General features: G+C 43.2%; 1 protein-coding gene across 1 annotated transcript in view; it reads left to right on the top strand.

The window, feature by feature from the left end:
- Positions 1–15554, top strand: part of LOC133115267 (sodium channel protein type 4 subunit alpha A-like) — a 35459-nt gene extending 19905 nt beyond the window's left edge. Inside the window, exons 18-26 of the mRNA XM_061225093.1 lie at positions 264–418; positions 3885–4058; positions 6780–6884; positions 7603–7884; positions 8474–8527; positions 9436–9574; positions 10334–10425; positions 11525–11795; positions 11982–15554. Of these exons, the coding sequence (XP_061081077.1) occupies positions 264–418; positions 3885–4058; positions 6780–6884; positions 7603–7884; positions 8474–8527; positions 9436–9574; positions 10334–10425; positions 11525–11795; positions 11982–13168 (2459 nt within the window). The 3' untranslated portion in view covers positions 13169–15554. The remainder of the gene's footprint in view (positions 1–263; positions 419–3884; positions 4059–6779; positions 6885–7602; positions 7885–8473; positions 8528–9435; positions 9575–10333; positions 10426–11524; positions 11796–11981) is intronic.
- Positions 15555–18217: the final 2663 nt, after the last annotated feature.

Genomic DNA, 18217 nt, shown 5'->3' on the forward strand with positions numbered 1-18217 from the left:
ATCAAATCTCAAATCAAAATCTCAAATCAAATCCAGCCCTGGTTTTATTTTCTCCTGGGTAATAAACAAAGCAATTATTGATACTGATTGGCCAGAATGTCTTCACAACTAACTCCCCGGTAAATGTAGGGTGGAGAACCAGCAGTTCTCAGCCCTGGAGGAGCGGGGTTTGATGATACCATGGGGAGAGTTTGCTGAGAGTTCCCAGGCAGCACCTGGTCTTCCTCTCCATTGGAGGTGTAGATCTCGCGGTCCTTTTGCAGGGTGTATCCGGTGCTTCCCGTGCCTGAAGACGGACATCACGCAGGGCCGAGGGAAGATGTGGTGGAACCTCAGGAGGACCTGCTTCGCCATCGTGAAGCACCATTGCTTCCGGCACTTCATCACCGTCGTCATCCTCCTCAGCTGTGTACCTCTGGTGAGTGGCCTTCCATCGCTACAGTCCAACGCTCGGGTCTCAAAAGGAATTGTTTAGGACATGATCAATATATTGGACAGGACAGCCCTATAAGATGGGGACTTGTGGAAGAACATGGTACACTGCGATTTGACTCAGCAGGGGCCAATCCCCCCCTGGAGCAATGTGGGGTTAAGGGCCAATCCCCCTGGAGCAATGTGGGGTTAAGGGCCAATCCCCCTGGAGCAGTGTGGGGTTAAGGGCCAATCCCCCCTGGAGCAATGTGGGGTGAAGGGCCTTGCTCAACGGCCCAACAGTTGCACCTCCTCAGTGTAGCCACATCTCATTGTGGCGACACACCGGATTGAAACACCAACATTCCAGGTCCCAGTGAGCCCCCTGAACAAACATACGATCTTGTGTTTTTCTCCCAAGTGGAAAATACTAACATTTACATTTTTTGTAATTTAGCAGACCCTTTTAATCCAAAGCGATTTACAAGTGCATAGGTTCTACCACAAGTCAAAGCATCACATCCATAACTAGGAAAATACACATGCAATGCTGTTCTAAACATATAGTCGTCATTTTTTTTTTTTTTGGGTTAGACAAGGATAGGGATATCAGAAAGGGGGGGCGAGGGAAATCAGGAGGGAGGACTAAGGTAGAGTTCTTAACCTATTAGCAAATCTTGAAACTGACCGACCTCATTTGCAATATTCTTATTTAGCAAAATGTTTATTATATAATAATGTTTATAATAGTAATAACACTCTATATAAGACTAAAATACGTATATAATACTTAATAAATAAAGTGGCAGTAATTTGTATATTGCCTGTATATTGCATATGCTTTCTGCAATATATTGATCGTGTGTATAAACTATATACTATATCACCATATAGCTATGTATCACTCCTTTTAATCAATTCTTTCTATATTTGGTCATCCCTGGTTATATATACAATGATTTATATATTTTTTATAATATAATACAGTGGGAGCAATAATTATTTGATCCCTTGCTAATTTTGTAGGTTTGCCCACTTACAAAGAATGGAACTGTGTAGAATTTTAATCATCGGTATATTTTAACACTGAGAGACAGAACATCACAAAATAATCCACAATAACAACATCATATAAATTTTATAAATTTATTATCGTATTTCTGCATGAAATAAGTATTTGATCCCCTACCAATCAGCAATAATTCTGGCTCCCACAGACCAGTTAGTTTTCCATTAAGAAGCACTCCTAATCTCAACTCATTACCCAAAACACCTGTGTCAACTCCTTACATGTAGCTGTATAAAAGACACCTGTCCACATAATCAATCAGATTCCAACGTTTCCACCATGGCCAAGACAAAGGAGCTGTCTAAGGACATCAGGGACAAAATTGTAGACCTGAACAGGGCTGGGATGGGCTACAAGAAAATAAGCAAGCAGCTTGGTGAGAAGTTAACAACTGTTGGAGCAATTATTAGAAAATGGAAGAAACACAAAGTCACCGCCAATCTCCCTCGGTCTGGGGCTCCACGCAACATCTCGCCTCGTGGGATATCAATGATCATGAGAAAGGTCAGGGATCAGCCCAGTACTTCACAGGAGGAGCTTGTTAATGACCTGAAGGCAGTTACATTACATTACATTATTGGCATTTGGCAGACGCTCTTATCCAGAGCGACGTACAACAAAGTGCATACCCATAACCAGGGATAAGTTCGCTGAAAGACCCTAGAGGTAAGTACAATTTCAACTGCTACCTGTACAACAAAGATAAGGACAAGGGCAATATATATATTTTTTTTTGAACAAACAAACAAACAGAGCAAAAGTCACCAAAGTTAACTATCAGTTGGGACCACAGTCACGAAGAGAACCATCAGTAACACACTACACCGTGAAGGATTAAAATCCTGCTGCGCACGCAAGGTTCCCCTGCTGAAGAAGGCACATGTACAGGCCCGTCTGTTTGCCAAAGAACACCTGGATGATCTAGAGGAGGCTTGGGAGAAGGTGATGTGGTCAGATGAGACCAAAATAGAGTTAGTTGGCATCAACTCGACTCTCCGTGGAGGAAGAGAAATGCTGAGTACAACCCCAAGAACACCATCCCCACTGTGAAGCATGGAGGTGGAAACCTTATGCCTTGGGGGTGTTTCTCAGCTAAGGGGACAGGGTGACTTCACCGTATCGAGGGGAGGATGAATGGGGCCACGTACCAGGAAAATTTCCCTCAATGAGAGCACTGAAAATGGGTCGTGGATGGGTCTTCCAACATGACAATGACCCAAAACATACGGCCAAGGCAACAAAGGAGTCGCTCAAAAAGAAGCACATTAAGGTCCTGGAGTGGCCTAGCCAGTCTCCAGACATAAATCCCATTTAAAATCTGTGGAGGGAGCTGAAGCTTCGAGTTGCCAAGCGACAGCCTCGGAACCTTAAGGATTCAGAGAGGATCTGCAAAGAGGAGTGGACCAAAATCCCTCCCAAGATCTGTGCAAACCTGGTGAAAAACTGCAACAAACATCTGACAAAGGTTTCTCCACCAAGTATTAAGTCCTATTGTACTACGGATCAAATACTTATTTCATGTGAAAATATGCTATTAAATTTATTAAATTTGTATGATGTTGTTATTGTGGGTTATTTTGTGATATTCTGTCTCTCAATGTTAAAATGTACCTATGATTAAAATTCTACACAGTTCCATTCTTTGTAAGTGGGCAAACCTACAAAATCAGCAAGGGATCAAATAATTATTGCTCTCACTGTATTTTATAATATTTTATTTCTAGAAATAACTTCTCTGTGTTTTACAGAGCTACTTAACTGCACTAACTAAGGAAAACAAACTTGTTTATACGAGATAGTCAGTACTTTTTACAAGTTAGTTATTTTGTTAATACAAGATGAACAGCAAAAAATGCACATGTAAAAACGATACATTATATAGACAACTGACCACTTTAATATGCTAAGTTATATTAACGACGTTGCACGAGATTCTATAAACAAGATGACAAACTCATAGAAATTAATTACTGTGTTGAATAAACAAGTTTTTTTTTCCATGCATGTGGTTAGGAAGCTCTGCAGTGTTGCTATCTGCAAAATTCTTTGTCAATATTATATTATGTAAACAATGCTGAACACACTGTGATAAAGTCACAGGAAATCTACAATCTAGTGGAAGATACTATGGGGGCGACATTGGCTCTGGAGGAATGAACAATCTGGCAGTTTGAAGGTTGCCAGTTTGATCTCCCCTCCCTGAGTAAGACACTTAACCCCTGATTGCTCCCGACGAGCTGGTTGGTACTTTGCATGGCAGCCTATTGCCGTTGCTGCATGCATGTGTGTGTGAATGAGAGCCATCAATTGTAAAGCGCTTTGGCTTTTATCCTATAGTCCGTTACCATTGAACATTGAACCATGCAAAACCAGAGTTGTACTTTGACTGTCTATGTTTTGGCAGGCTATGGAGGATATATACATAGGGCAGCGCAAAGTCCTCCAAATCATCCTGGCTTATGCAGAGCTGGTCTTCGTTTGTGTGTTCTTCATTGAGATGGTCCTAAAATGGATGGCGTATGGTTTCAAGACCTACTTCACCAACGCCTGGTGTTGGCTGGAATTCCTTATTATAAATGTAAGTTTGCATTTATTGCTTTTTATAGAAGTTTTCTACTCAAAAAATGAAGCATAATTGCTTTTTGCACCTCCTGCATTTTCAGTGTGCTCTAGCATAGACTGTAAATGAAACTGTTGCAGAAAGTCACAGTAATCCGTGTAGAGTGGAAGGTAAACTAGAAGCTAGGTACTTATACATGCTTTTTACAAGTCTCAGGCAGTTCAGAGTGTTTTATTTTAGTAATATAGAACATTTTTACTTCATTACACCAACTTATTCATGTGATTATTTAATCAACCAATTATGTTGCAACAGTGCAATGCATACTGTCTTGTAGATGTGGGTCAGGAGCTTCAGTTAATGTCCACATCAACCATCAGAATGGGGAAAATATTTGATCTCAGTGACAGTGGAATGATTGTTGGTGGCAGAAAGGGTGGTTTGAGTATCTCAGAAACTGCTAGCCTCCTGGGATTTTCACGCACACTAAGTCTCCAGGGTTTGCAAAGAATGGTGCAAGACAGAAACGCCTTGTTAATGGGAGACGTCAGAGGAGAATGGCCAGACTGGTCAAAGCTGACAGGAAGGTGACAGTAACATAAATAACACACAACGCATCAAACATCTACAGTGCATCCGGAAAGTATTCACAGTGCTTCACTTTTCCCACATTTTGTTATGTTACAGCCTTATTCCAAAATGGAATAAATTTTTTGCAAATTTATTAAAAATAAAAAAATAAGAAATCACATGTACATAAGTATTCACAGCCTTTGCCATGAAGCTCAAAATTGAGCTAAGGTGCATCCTGTTTCCACTGATCAACCTTGAGATGTTTATACAGCTTAATTGGAGTCCACCTGTGGTAAATTCAATTGATTGGACATGATTTGGAAAGGCACACACCTGTCTATATAAGGTCCCACAGTTGACAGTGCATTTCGGAGCACAAACCAAGCATGAAGTCAAAGGAATTGTCTGTAGACCTCCGAGACAGGATTGTCTCGAGGCACAAATCTGGGGAAGGGTACAGAAAAAATTCTGCTGCTTTGAAGGTCCCAATGAGCACAGTGGCCTCCATCATCCATAAATGGAAGAAGTTCGGAACCACCAGGACTCTTCCTAGAGCTGGCCGCCCGTCTAAACTGAGCAATCGGGGGAGAAGGGCCTTAGTCAGGGAGGTGACCAAGAACCCGATGGTCACTCTGTCAGAGCTCCAGCGTTCCTCTGTGGAGAGAGGAGAACCTTCCAGAAGGACAACCACCAATCAGGCCTGTATGGTAGAGTGGCCAGACGGAAGCCACTCCTTAGTAAAAGGCACATGGCAGCCCGTCAGCCTGAAGGACTCTCGGACCATAAGAAACAAAATTCTCTGGTCTGATGAGACAAAGATTGAACTCTTTGGCGTGAATGCCAGGCATCATGTTTGGAGGAAAACAGGCACCGCTCATCACCTGGCCAATACCATCCCTACAGTGAAGCATGGTGGTGGCAGCATGCTGTGGGGATGTTTTTCAGCGGCAGGAACTGGGAGACTAGTCAGGATTGAGGGAAAGATGAATGCAGCAATGTACAGAGACATCCTGGATGAAAACCTGCTCCAGAGCGCTCTTGACCTCAGACTGGGGCGACGGTTCATCTTTCAGCAGGACAACGACCCTAAGCACACAGCCAAGATATCAAAGGAGTGGCTTCAGGACAACTCTGTGAATGTCCTTGAGTGGGCCAGCCAGAGCCCAGACTTGAATCCGATTGAACATCTCTGGAGAGATCTGAAAATGGCTGTGCACCGACACTCCCCATCCAACCTGATGGAGCTTGAGAGGTGCTGCAAAGCAGAATGGGCGAAACTGCCCAAAGATAGGTGTGCCAAGCTTGTGGCATCATATTCAAAAAGACTTGAGGCTATAATTGCTGCCAAAGGTGCATCAAAAAAGTATTGAGCAAAGGCTGTGAATACTTATGTACATGTGATTTCTTAGTTTTTTATTTTTAATAAATTAGCAAAAGTTTCAAAAAGACTTCTTTCATGTTGTCATTATGGGGTGTTGTGTGTAGAATTTTGAGGAAAAAAATGAATTTATTAAATTTTGGAATAAGGCTGTTCCATAACAAAATGTGGGAAAAGTGAAGCACTGTGAATACTTTCCAGATGCATTGTAAGTGGATAGTCTACAGCAGCATAAGACAAATAAGTCTAATAAATACCTAATAAAGTAATAAAGTAAAGCTCGGTGAATGTAGGTGAGTCTGCGGAATGCACTTTGTGTGGTGTAATCTCTGAGATTTTGGGTATTGCAGGTTTTTTTGGTTTCAAGATCATTCGTTTTTTTCATGAAATTGCATTTTATTTCTTGAACAAAACCTGCTGACCTTCTGGACTTTTAACATAACACGTGACTGGTCTGTGTTTTTCCACGATATCCGATTTGAATTTTGGCCAGTTTTATGGACACAGTCTTGGGACTAAATTGGGTTTTGTACGGAGACTCTCCATTCAAAATGTAATTTGGGTTGACAGTCAGTCAGGCCATATCTGTCCGCGCCAAGTTGTTCCTTATCCACGCGTCCAGCGGGGTGGGGGTGCGGTGGTTTCCCCCTCCATGTGTGGGGACGATCGATGGACGTCGTCGTTGTCGCTCACCCGATATGACGTTCTTCATACGGCTTGACGGTGCAGTCTGAATGTGGGCAAGGGGTGCTTTTTAAATTGTAACAGGATTTGAAACGGTGTTGCAGGTTTCCGTCCTGTACTTGACGGCGACGGCCGTGGGCGTCTCCGGGGTGGGGCTCCTGAGGCTGCTGCGGGCCCTGCGCTTGCCCTCCCTGTTTGCGGGGACGAGGGTGAGCAACGCTCTTCGCCTTTAATGACCCGTAGCTGTTAATTAACGACACGACGCGGCCCGGCAATGCTCGCTACCTTGCCTACCTTTTCCTGCCACTGAAGTGTGCCTACTGCTTAGTTTGCCTAAAAAAAAGTGAAATGGCATCTAGCACCGAGCATCAAGCCCGGTCTTGTAAACCCCCCCAGTGTTTCTGCCTCCACTACAAGTCATGGCAAGCTACTCCACACAGCGACCACTCTCTGTGTGGGGGAAAAATAATACTTCCGAATATCTGTGTGTAATTTATCCTGATTAATATTAGGGGTGTAATTTTTATTTCTGGCCCCTCGTTCTACTGCTTACAGCCAGCATCCTCTATCGCAGAGCTCAAACTGCAGCTGTGTATACCGTATTCTGTAGATAGTTTCTGGTTTTTGACATCTTTTTTTATGTGTGTGCTTTTGTGGGTGCTTGTGTGCGTGTATGTGTGTGTGCATGTGTGTGTATACGGGCATGCATCTGTGTGTGTGTGTTTGTGTGTGTGTGTGTGGGTATGCGTGTGTGTGTGCATGTGTGTGTATACGGGCATGCATCTGTTTGTGTGTGTTTGTGTGTGTGTTTGTGTGTGTTTGTGTGTGTTTGTGTGTGTGTGTGTGTGTGTGTGTGTGTGTGTGTATGTGTGTGTGTGTGGGTATGCGTGTGTGTGTGTATGCGTGTGTGTGTGTTGGCCCCTACAGCTTTTGTTGAGCACACTTTTTGGGGCCATCCCCACCCTCTTCAGCGTGCTCCTGGCCTGCATGACCTTCTGGCTCATCTTCAGCATCATGGGGGTCAACCTGTTCGCCGGGAAGCTCTTCTACTGCTTCAACGCCACCTCGGAATCGTTATTCCTGCCGTATGACGTCAACAACCACACTGAGTGCCGGGAGCTCATGCTATTCGACTCTGCCGTGTGGTGGAAAAACCTAAAGGTGCACTTCGACGATGTGTCCAGCGGCTTCCTCGCTCTGCTGCAAGTGGTGAGTTTGTAGTGATCGACCCGTCTGAGTGCTCCGTTAACACTGTGCCCCTACCTCGGCTCGGTCAGTGGGTGTGTTTTTAATTCTTTTTTTACATTCCATTAGACTAAGCAGGAGACAATCCTCCCCTGGAGCAACGCAGGGTTAAGGGCCTTGCTCAAGGGCCCAACGGCTGTGCTGATCTCATTGTGGCTATTGTGATCGAACCACCGACCTTGCGTGTCCCAGCCATGTACCTTAACCACTACGCTACAGGCCGCCGCGACGCTGTTATTAATTTGTCGTTGCCTTCTTAGGCAGCGAAATGCGTCCTCTGCATGTGACCCGTCCTTGTTACTCAGGAGCCTCAGTGCAGCACCCAGGGACGAACTCCAGTTCTGCGGCCCGTGCCTTGGCCACGGCCAATGGCAGCAGCACACCAAGGGGGCAATTTAGTTTATACTCTCCAATGAACCTAATCTGTCTTTGGACTGTGGGAGGTACCCAGAGGAAACCCACACAGAAATGATTTTTTATGTCAAATGTAAGCTGGGAAAGTCACGTTAAGAAAGGTGCTATGCAGTGCTAATTGTTTTGTTTCATTATTCAGGGAACGCGTAAAGGCTGGATGGACATCATGTATGCAGCTTCGGATGCACGTTATGTGAGGGATTCGCCATCTTCCTTTCATGAATTTGGAATAATTCTATTATATAACCTTGTTTAAACTCAATATACTGTTGTTGGACTGTATCTATGTGAACTACATATTCAATTTAGCCTAAGCATTTAAGTCTAGATATTTGCAATTTCCTGCTGTGCGTTCCATTTCTCTGCATTAGAATGATTATATGGAAAGAGATTTTTTTTTAAGCGCTGGAGCAGACAAACCTGTCTGTCTGTTCTCAATCTGCGCTGATGGAGCTTAATGCACTCCCGAAAAGTCTAAAAGTATTAGTACTTTAGTCTTATTTAGAGACTTAAGATCTTTTTTTTTCTCAAGTAGAAAATATTAGCTTGTTTTAAGTTGAAAAGTAAAGAAATTGTAATTCAATCTTGAAAAACGTCAAAGGCATAAGATTTTAAGTAAAAAAAAAAAAACCAAAAGAGGCAAAAATACTTGTTATTTCAGGACTGTTCTCCAGCCGATAGACTGATTTGCAAATTAATACATATTTTTGTGATAATAACTTGCCTGTTGTAGACATGCAGTAAATTCCTACTCAACTTCCTGCCATCCATCCATTTTGTGAAAGCACTTAATCCTGGTGAGGGAGCATATCCCAGAATGCAGTGGGATATACACCCTGGACAGGTCATCAGTACATCCAGGGCTATTCGATTCAGAAAGCATTTAAAAATGATGATAAAATAGCTTCTGGAGAACAGATGATTTGGCTAATTTACTTAAGTATACACTGCTGATGAAATAAGAGGATCTCAATTCATATCTCTATGAATTTAACTTGTGATTTTTAATAAAGCGCAGGAACTGACAGGAGTGAATCTGCACATACAGGAGGCTGTTTATTCTCATTTGGAGCTGAACTTGTCTCTGGACTTTTGGTGCAGGTGGAGATGCAGCCTGAGTATGAAGCCAACCGCAGCTCGTACCTGTTCTTCGTCTTCTTCATCATCGGGTCCGTCTTCACTTTCACCTTATTTCTCGGGGGTTTCCTTGACAACTATCTCCAGCGAAAAGCAAAGATAAGTATCAGCACATCTGGAACGGTGGATCCTTTCCTTTTCCCTGGCTTTTCATCATAACTCTGCCTCAAGAAACAAAAAAAAATATGTCAATCTTGGCAAGTATGCTAGTCTTATATTTAGACTTAAAATCTTATTTCTGAATAAGACAAAAATACTGGCATTGATTCATTTCAAGATTTTCCAATGGAGTAAGAAACTTTTGCTCGTCAAGCAAACAGTAATATGTTCTATTTGAGAGAAATAATAAGATTCTAAGTCTCGTTAATAATTCTCTTATTAATATATACTCTGTTTATTCTCTGAGTGTGATATCATTGCAGTTACTTATTAACATTAATAAACTAAAAATGCAGAGATTGGAAAATGTAGAATATCTCATTCCGTTCCAAAATTCTCTGTCTGAACAGGTTGAAAAAGTTTCAAAATTGCAGCCTATGTAAAAAAAAAGAAAAAGGCCTTTGTTTATACAATACAACAGATCAATGGCTCCAAATCTTCCCTTCAAAAGGGTGCGGCTTTCACTGCCATTAGTTTGCTTGTTAAGAAAGGAATACCTCACTTGTGCTCGAAATAGAGATGTGTTTAATAACAGAGACGGAGGCTCTGTTTGAACACCAAACATGTGCTGTTTCCTCATTTCACACAAAGTGGCTTTTTCCTTTCATATAGTTTGTCCGTCTTTGCCGCCTGGCTCCCGGTTTCACCATTTAGGTCACCAGCCGTGCGCATCAATAATAATTGTCTCTGGCTCTTTACGCAGGAGGCAAGGATCTCTACATGACAGAGGGGCAGAGGAGGTGCTGGAGATATGAACTGATGTGTAAACAACAGAAGCCCATTCCAAGACCTCAGGTACATAATGCTGTGATGGCGACTCCCCACACACACACACACAAATTTGGCATGACGTTCAATTCAGTTCAGTTTCATGACATTTTATGTGTATCGCACTTTTCACAGAAGATAAGATAAGATAAGATATCCTTTATTGAACCCTGTGGGTTAATTTGTCCTCTGCATTTGACCCATCCTAGTTACCTAGGAGCAGTGGGCAGCCACAGTGCAGCGCCCGGGGAGCAATGTGGGGTTAAGGGCCTTGCTCAAGGGCCCAACGACGTTGTGGCTCCCAGCCATGTACCTTAACCACTACGCTACAAGCCGCCCCTGAACACTGTTGTATAGAGTAACAGGAGGGAAATGCCAGCACCAAGCCCCCAGACAGCACAGGAGGTCAAACAAACTCCCTAGTGGGGAGAAAAAACCTCAACTGATGGAGTGGAAAAACTCCCCGATGGGAAGGAGGAACCCATGTATAGGGGGGCTGCTCATCCTCCTTTGGCCAATTCAGCCTCTAAGCACCCGATATATACTGACAAAATTCAGGTCTCAGTCAAGCCTCTTAGCACCCTATATATACTGAAGAAATTCAGGTCCCAGTCAAGCCTCTTAGCCTCCTACATATACTGAAGAAAATTGCCCAGTTAGTACTTACAGTCTCAACACATACCTTTATTTTGAAATCAACTGTAACGGAACCTAAAAAATATGTCTGTCTCAACATACATTTCAGTCTACATTTAGATTTAAGTCTTTTTTGCTAAGTAAGACAAACATATTGACAATGCGGTGAGCTAGATTGACTCATTTCAAGATTTGCCAATGCAGTAAGAAAATCACTTCACTTCAGCAAACAAGCTAAAATGTAAACTTCAGAGAAAATAAACTAAGATTTTAAGGCTCATTATCAGACTAAACCACATGTTACTGTAAGACTGGCTTTTTTGCAGTGTGTTATAAGGCCATGTTGAGATGTGAATTTCCCCTTCTTGTTCATCTCCTTGTTCATCACACATTTGTGTTTATTTCTACAGTACTGACGGTGCTGCTTGTCTCTTGTCTGTGTTCTGTTTGTGTGTTTCCTGTGTGTTTAATCTCTGCACTCCGCGTGAAGAACCGAGTCCAAGGCCTGGTGTTTGACCTGGTCACCAAGCCGCTCTTTGAGTTTCTCGTGATGGCTCTGCTCTGTGTCTATATGGTGTTGTTGATGACTGAGTCAGACGACCAAACCTTGGAGATGGATAAGATCCAGTACTGGGGCAATTTTGTCTACATCCTGATCTTGGTCATCGAGTGCGCCCTCAAGATTTTCGCCCTCAGAAAATATTACTTCACTCAAGGGTGGAATATTTTTGATTTTGTGGTCGTCATTATCTCCTTAGTGGGTAAGCTGACAATCTTGGGGAATCTTTTGCCAAATAGATTTTCACTGCATGACTACACAGTACATGAATTAAAAGAATAATCTGCAAATGTAACCGGTAGCCGATATTAACTCAAAAGTGTGACGGGGCTGCTAAAAAGGTTTTAGTTGATTCAACATTTGGAAATAACTGTTCCTTTCTTTCAAGGTATGTTTCTCTCGGACCTCGTGGAGAAGTATTTTGTGTCACCTGCACTTTTTCGTATTCTGCGAGCAGCCAGAATCGTCTGCGTCCTCCGTCTCTTGAAGAGAGCGAAGGGCATCAACGAGCTTCTGACTGCTCTGATGATGTCAGTTCCTGCCATCTTTAATTTTGTCCTGCTCCTCCTCGTAATCATGTTCATCTACTCCGTCATTGGCATGTCGATCTTTCCTTTTCTGGAACATAAGGCTGGCGTCACTGACATGATGAACTTTGAGACGTTCGGCAACAGCATGATGTGCATGTTTCAGATCACAACCTTGGCAGGCTGGGACGGACTGCTTTTTGCCATTCTGAACAATGAAGACTGTGGCCCTATACTTGAGCATCCAGGCGTCTTCCCAAAGGCAGGCTGTGTTGACCCCTCCTCGGGCATAATCTTCTTCTGCAGCTACATTGTCATTTGCATCTTCTTTGGCATCAACATGTACATCGCCATCATCCTGGAGAACTTCACCGTGGCAACCGAGGAGAGCGCCGACCCGCTGTGCGAGGACGACTTCGAGATGTTCTACGAGACCTGGGAGAAGTTCGACCCGGACGCCACCCAGTACGTGGCCTACAGCCAGCTCTCGGACTTCTGCGACACCCTGAAGGACCCGCTGAGGATCCCCAAGCCCAACACCGTTAAACTCATCACCATGAACCTGCCCATGGCCCCTGGCGACAAGATCCACCGCCGGGACATCCTGACAGCTTTAACGGCGGAGGTGCGGGGTGTTTCGGAGGAGACGGACTCCCTCATGGCGAGCATGGAGGAGAAGTTCCTGGCGAAGAACCCGTCCGAGTCGGCCTACGAGCCGGTCACCACCACCCTGAGGCGCAAGCAGGAGGAGGTGGCAGCGGGGGTCATCCAGAGGGCCTACCGCAAGCGTCTGCCGAAGACGGACCAGCCGGGCGAGGTCAAGGAGCCGGCGGAGGGAGAAAGAGTGGCCACCAAACCGCCGGCTCCTTCCCTCGACGGCAGCCCGGCGGGAGAGGAGGCCCCGGAGACCCAGCCGCTAATGGAGGCCCAGGACAGCAGGCCTGCCACCGACCCCAATGACCACGTCATGACCAAAGTCATCCTGCATTCTGCCCCCCAGCCCACCGCCACCGCCACCGCCAACAACTCAGCCGATTCTGTGGCATAGAGCAGAGCTCCCGGGCACCGCGCATCGTTTGCTCTTCCTGTTGGCAAAATTGGGCCAGTCCTCCCAATGCTGTCTTTTGCTGGTTTTGATTTGTGCGGTTTAGGAGAGTAAGGAGATAGAGAGTTGGGGGGAGGTATTATGGAAGGGGGGGGGCGTTGTTATTGAGATGGGTTATTGCAGTGGGGACAAAACCTTTAATGAATTTGGCTTTTCTTCATTTGGGATGTTCTGTATCTATGCATCTACGCATCTACGCATGGGGATGGTTTTTGGCCGGGGATGGAGTGGGTGGTCTGGGGGCTGTGTTTGTGTGCGTGCCTGGTCAGGAAAAAACCTGGTCAGGTTGCTGTGATGGTGAGGTTGGGTAGGTTGGGAGTGGGAAGACCGTTTGTCTTTGATGATGTATGTGTGAGTTTGAGGAGTTTTGAGGACAGGGTGAGTCTGTTTGAAGCAGGGGACTACCCCAAGAATTTGGGATTTTAACATTCCTGAGGCTAATATGACACGGCCACGGATGAACAAAGGAATGAAGCAGGGTTCATTTGCAAACCAGATTGATTGGCATTGATATTGTGATGTACCTTTTTCTGAGGTTTGTTTTTGCTCCTGTTATCAGCGTAACCGGTCGGTATTTTGCCTTATCATGGAGGTGTAGGTATATTAGTTCAGGCCTTTTTAGTAATTTCCTTCCAAAAGAGCTCCCCAAATTGAATGCAAATATCAGCACCTGGACTTTTCTATGAGACAGAAATGTACTTTCAATCATTCAGTAATTTCATTGATTCTTAATATTAAGTACATATAAAGTATGTAATGTTGTGTTACCATGCAAAGCACCTCCCTGCCTTGAATGTCTAATGTCTATACTTAAAAAAAATCATTTCAAAATATTTCAGGAACTTTTTAGGAACATTGTGTTGCCTTGGAACTGTCAGACAGCTTCACTGTAACTGACTAACAATAGCCTAAGAAGCTAGCATGATGCTTTATCTTCCAAATACCGTTATGCTTTTTTAGAGAATAGCTCAGGTTTTGAACATTGTGTATCATGTTTTGTTACTTAAAAACAAATACTTTTATTTTTTTAATTACTATTATGGCAGAATAAATGTACATTGATGATTTAAATTGCACCTAAATTGTTAAAAACCTAAGCATAAGCTGGGAAGCTTGAGAAACATAGACTTCAAAAATACCACTGTACCACTGAAGTATGGTCTATATGAGAACACTATTTTTTTTGTACCTTATTAAAAGGCACACTTATTTATGTGTCTAAGAAATATTACTAACACATTCCTCAAAATACTTTTTTAAAATACTTTGCGGCATTAAAAAAAGAAATTCATTCTCATGTTGTCATTACCTCCGGTTACCTCAGGTTCCTGATTGTCACTAAAATTAGACACTGTCCCTTTAAAGGTATGCACTGAGGTACATATCATCTCATCGAACTCTATCTCGAGTAAAAACAAGCATTCCCACAGGAATTTATTAGGTATTTTCATAAAGAACAGCCGTGCCTAAAGAAAATAATCCTGCTTACATATGATGTACTTTGCATATATATATACATATACATATTTCTATGTTTTTATTACAAATAGCATCTTAAAGTCTTTGATAAGGGCATAATCAATATCTACTGTTTCTAAAACACTATTAGAGAGAGATTTTTTACAGACTTGCTTGCCTTTGGTAGGCAAAATGGACTGAACTGCATTCTGTTATTGTTTGTGCTTATTTTTAAAATAAAATAGAAAAAACAAGTAAAATGACGTAAAATGACCTGTACACATTACTATTAATCACCAATCAATTTGGATGGCTTTAGTTGTATACTCATGCAATTTTTATCTCGCTGATACAACTATTTAATGCTGAACTTTTCCAGAGGTATTACAGAGAATACATTTTACTTTTGCACTACCACCATTGCCCACAATCTACCATAGCACCTTATCATGGTCAGTATATCACAGGGCCAGTCCCTACTAGGCCTTTGTAATCATTTCACATGCGCTTTATTTCTTACTTTTCTGAGTGATTTTGATCTTTATGTGTGTGAGATATGTGTGTATGTATAAGCTAAAATTTCCCTCGGGATGAATAAAGTATCTATCTATCTATCTATCTATCTACATGGGACACTGTTTATTGAACACTTAGTGGGTTGAATGTGATATTCCTTCTGTATTTCAATTTTGTATCCTTACTAAAATGGAGGTATGGGGTTCTCTCGACAAATATGTCACGCTAGGGGCTACCTTCATTAAAATGGTTTACTTGGTTACCACTTTGAGGCCTTGAGACCATGAATATTATTGCGTTAATATTATGTGATTATCAATCTGTTAACTTTCAAATAAATCTATTCATTTTCATACATTTGTGTGAAAGATATTATTCTGTGCGCGTTTCGTGAATAAGCGAGGAAAAGGCGGTCTGTGATAGGTCATTTTGCGTGCCGGACTAACACCCAGTTTAGTATCAATAGCGTTTATTATCAGTAAGTCTGGGTGTTTGTCACAGAAGGTATTGGCTGAAGTCATGGAGCAGGCACTGCGAAGTCAGAATCTGAGCCGTCATCGACAGTCTTCCATACCTGGTATAATATTTGGATAATTGTATATGGTGAATAACAGCTTTGATGAATACGGCTGATGACACTAGTTTGTGCAAAATCAGCCAATGCCTGTTGATTTGAGATGAACAGGGATTCCTGGCACGCCTGAAGAGCTTCTGGCTGCAGGTGGCTCTTCCTCATGCCCGATTGACCATGTGACCCTGCGGTATGTGGCCACGCCCACTCCCACTGGCCCTGCTCTTTGCATTACATTCACTACATTACATACATTACATACATTGCTCTTCACAAAGTGATAGATGATCACACCCTCACAACCCACTCAGAGCTCAGTACATTACTCTACATAACACAACCCACTCAGAGCTCAGTACATTACTCTACATAACACAACCCACTCAGAGCTCAGTACATTACTCTACATTAACAACCCACTCAGAGCTCAGTACATTACTCTACATAACACAACCCACTCAGAGCTCAGTACATTACTCTACATAACACAACCCACTCAGAGCTCAGTACATTACTCTACATAACACAACCCACTCAGAGCTCAGTACATTACTCTACATTACACAACCCACTCAGAGCTCAGTACATTACTCTACATTAACAACCCACTCAGTACATTACTCTACATTACACAACCCACTCAGAGCTCAGTACATTACTCTACATTAACAACCCACTCAGTACATTACAATAAACTACATTACAATACACTACATTACAATACACTAAATACACCTTATTACTCTACATTACATTACACTACACTACATTACAATACACTACATTACAATACATTATACTACACTACATTACATTATGATACATTACACTACATTACAATACACTACATTACAATAGATTACACTACACTATATTACACTACATTACACTACACTACAGTATATTACTCTACATTACAATACATTACACTACACTACACTACACTATTACAATGCACTATATTACAATACACTACATTACATTCTACTACACTACACTATATTACAATACACTACATTACATTATACTACACTACATTACATTATAATACATTACATTACAATAACTACACTACACTACCTTACACTACATTACAATACACGACATTACACTGTGTTTTACTACATTACAACACGTTACATTATACTATATTACACTACATTACATGACACGACATTACAATACATTATAATCACTTAGCAGATGCAAAACCCACTCGGGGAAACAATCTCGCAAACACGCCGATTCATTTTTAAATATTGCCGTTTAATCACAGAGATCTTGTTACTTCAAAGAGTCTCGGATTTAAGCCCCCATTTCACAGATCTGACCAGTTTCAAGAAATGTGCCGATTGCTTGCTGCAGAATGAGAATGTGTGAGGGTGGATATTTTCCTTTTACCAGTATGTAACGGAAACATATCCCTCATAATATGTGATCATGTAAGAAGGCTTTGTGAATGAGCGACACACACACACACACACACACACACACACACACGCACTGTATAGTTCTCCCGCCTGGCAGCAGATCTGAGGCCTGTATTTGTTGACGAGGGAAATTGCAGCCCACTGCTGCAGCATCCTGCCAAAATTGTTTTATTATTTACTTTCCCAGCAGTAGGACAGGAAATAGCAGCTTATCGTGTTAATAGGAGGTTATTTGATCGGAGTCCAAAATAGTCGTGGATCTGAGAGGGACCCTATATGTTAACTTCCAGGAGGAGGTGGGCGTGTGTGTAACGGAGACCGTTGTAACTGGAAGTCCGTCACAACCCCGGACTATTCATGGAATGCCTTGATGGAGACTCACTCGTTTTGACGGCGTACACATTCATCGTTTGGATCAACCGCGGGGGGCCGGCGATTATGTTCAAAACTTTCTTTCATCTCCGACATTAGCGAAGGAAATGTCTCCTTAATTACCCACGGCCGGGGGTGATCATTTCTTCAGAGGCCTTTCTTGTGGACACGCCCGTCTGGGGTTTAAGCTGCTCCTCTTCCGGCTTCCGAGGCCCCAGACGTGGAGGTTGGCCAGTGAATGCCGCGGGCCGGTCGTCTCCACCGGCTAAACGCTCCCCCTGACGGCCCCCGCCGAGGCCTTCCGCTCCTCCACGAGGCGATCCACACCCTCCCTCCTCCTCCCCCTTCCGCTCCTCCACGAGGCGATCCACACCCCGGCGTGCGGGGCCCGGGGCGGAAGCAGGGTCCTGCGCTGAGCTCTTTTGATTTGAGGCGTCCTCCCTCGACGCCGGCTCCAGTGACACTTCTCTCCTGCCCCTTCCACTCTCCGCTTCAGGCCTGAAGCCAACACGGAGCACTGCTGCACTGCCTTTAATCACAGTAATACGAATAATAACAATATTGATCATTCATTAATCTATTCATTATTTAACCCACTTATTCCCGGTCAGGGTCGTGGGAGGGGTTGCAGTCCATCCCAGCATG

Source organism: Conger conger, chromosome 16 (assembly GCF_963514075.1).
Source record: "Conger conger chromosome 16, fConCon1.1, whole genome shotgun sequence".
NCBI lineage: Eukaryota > Metazoa > Chordata > Actinopteri > Anguilliformes > Congridae > Conger > Conger conger.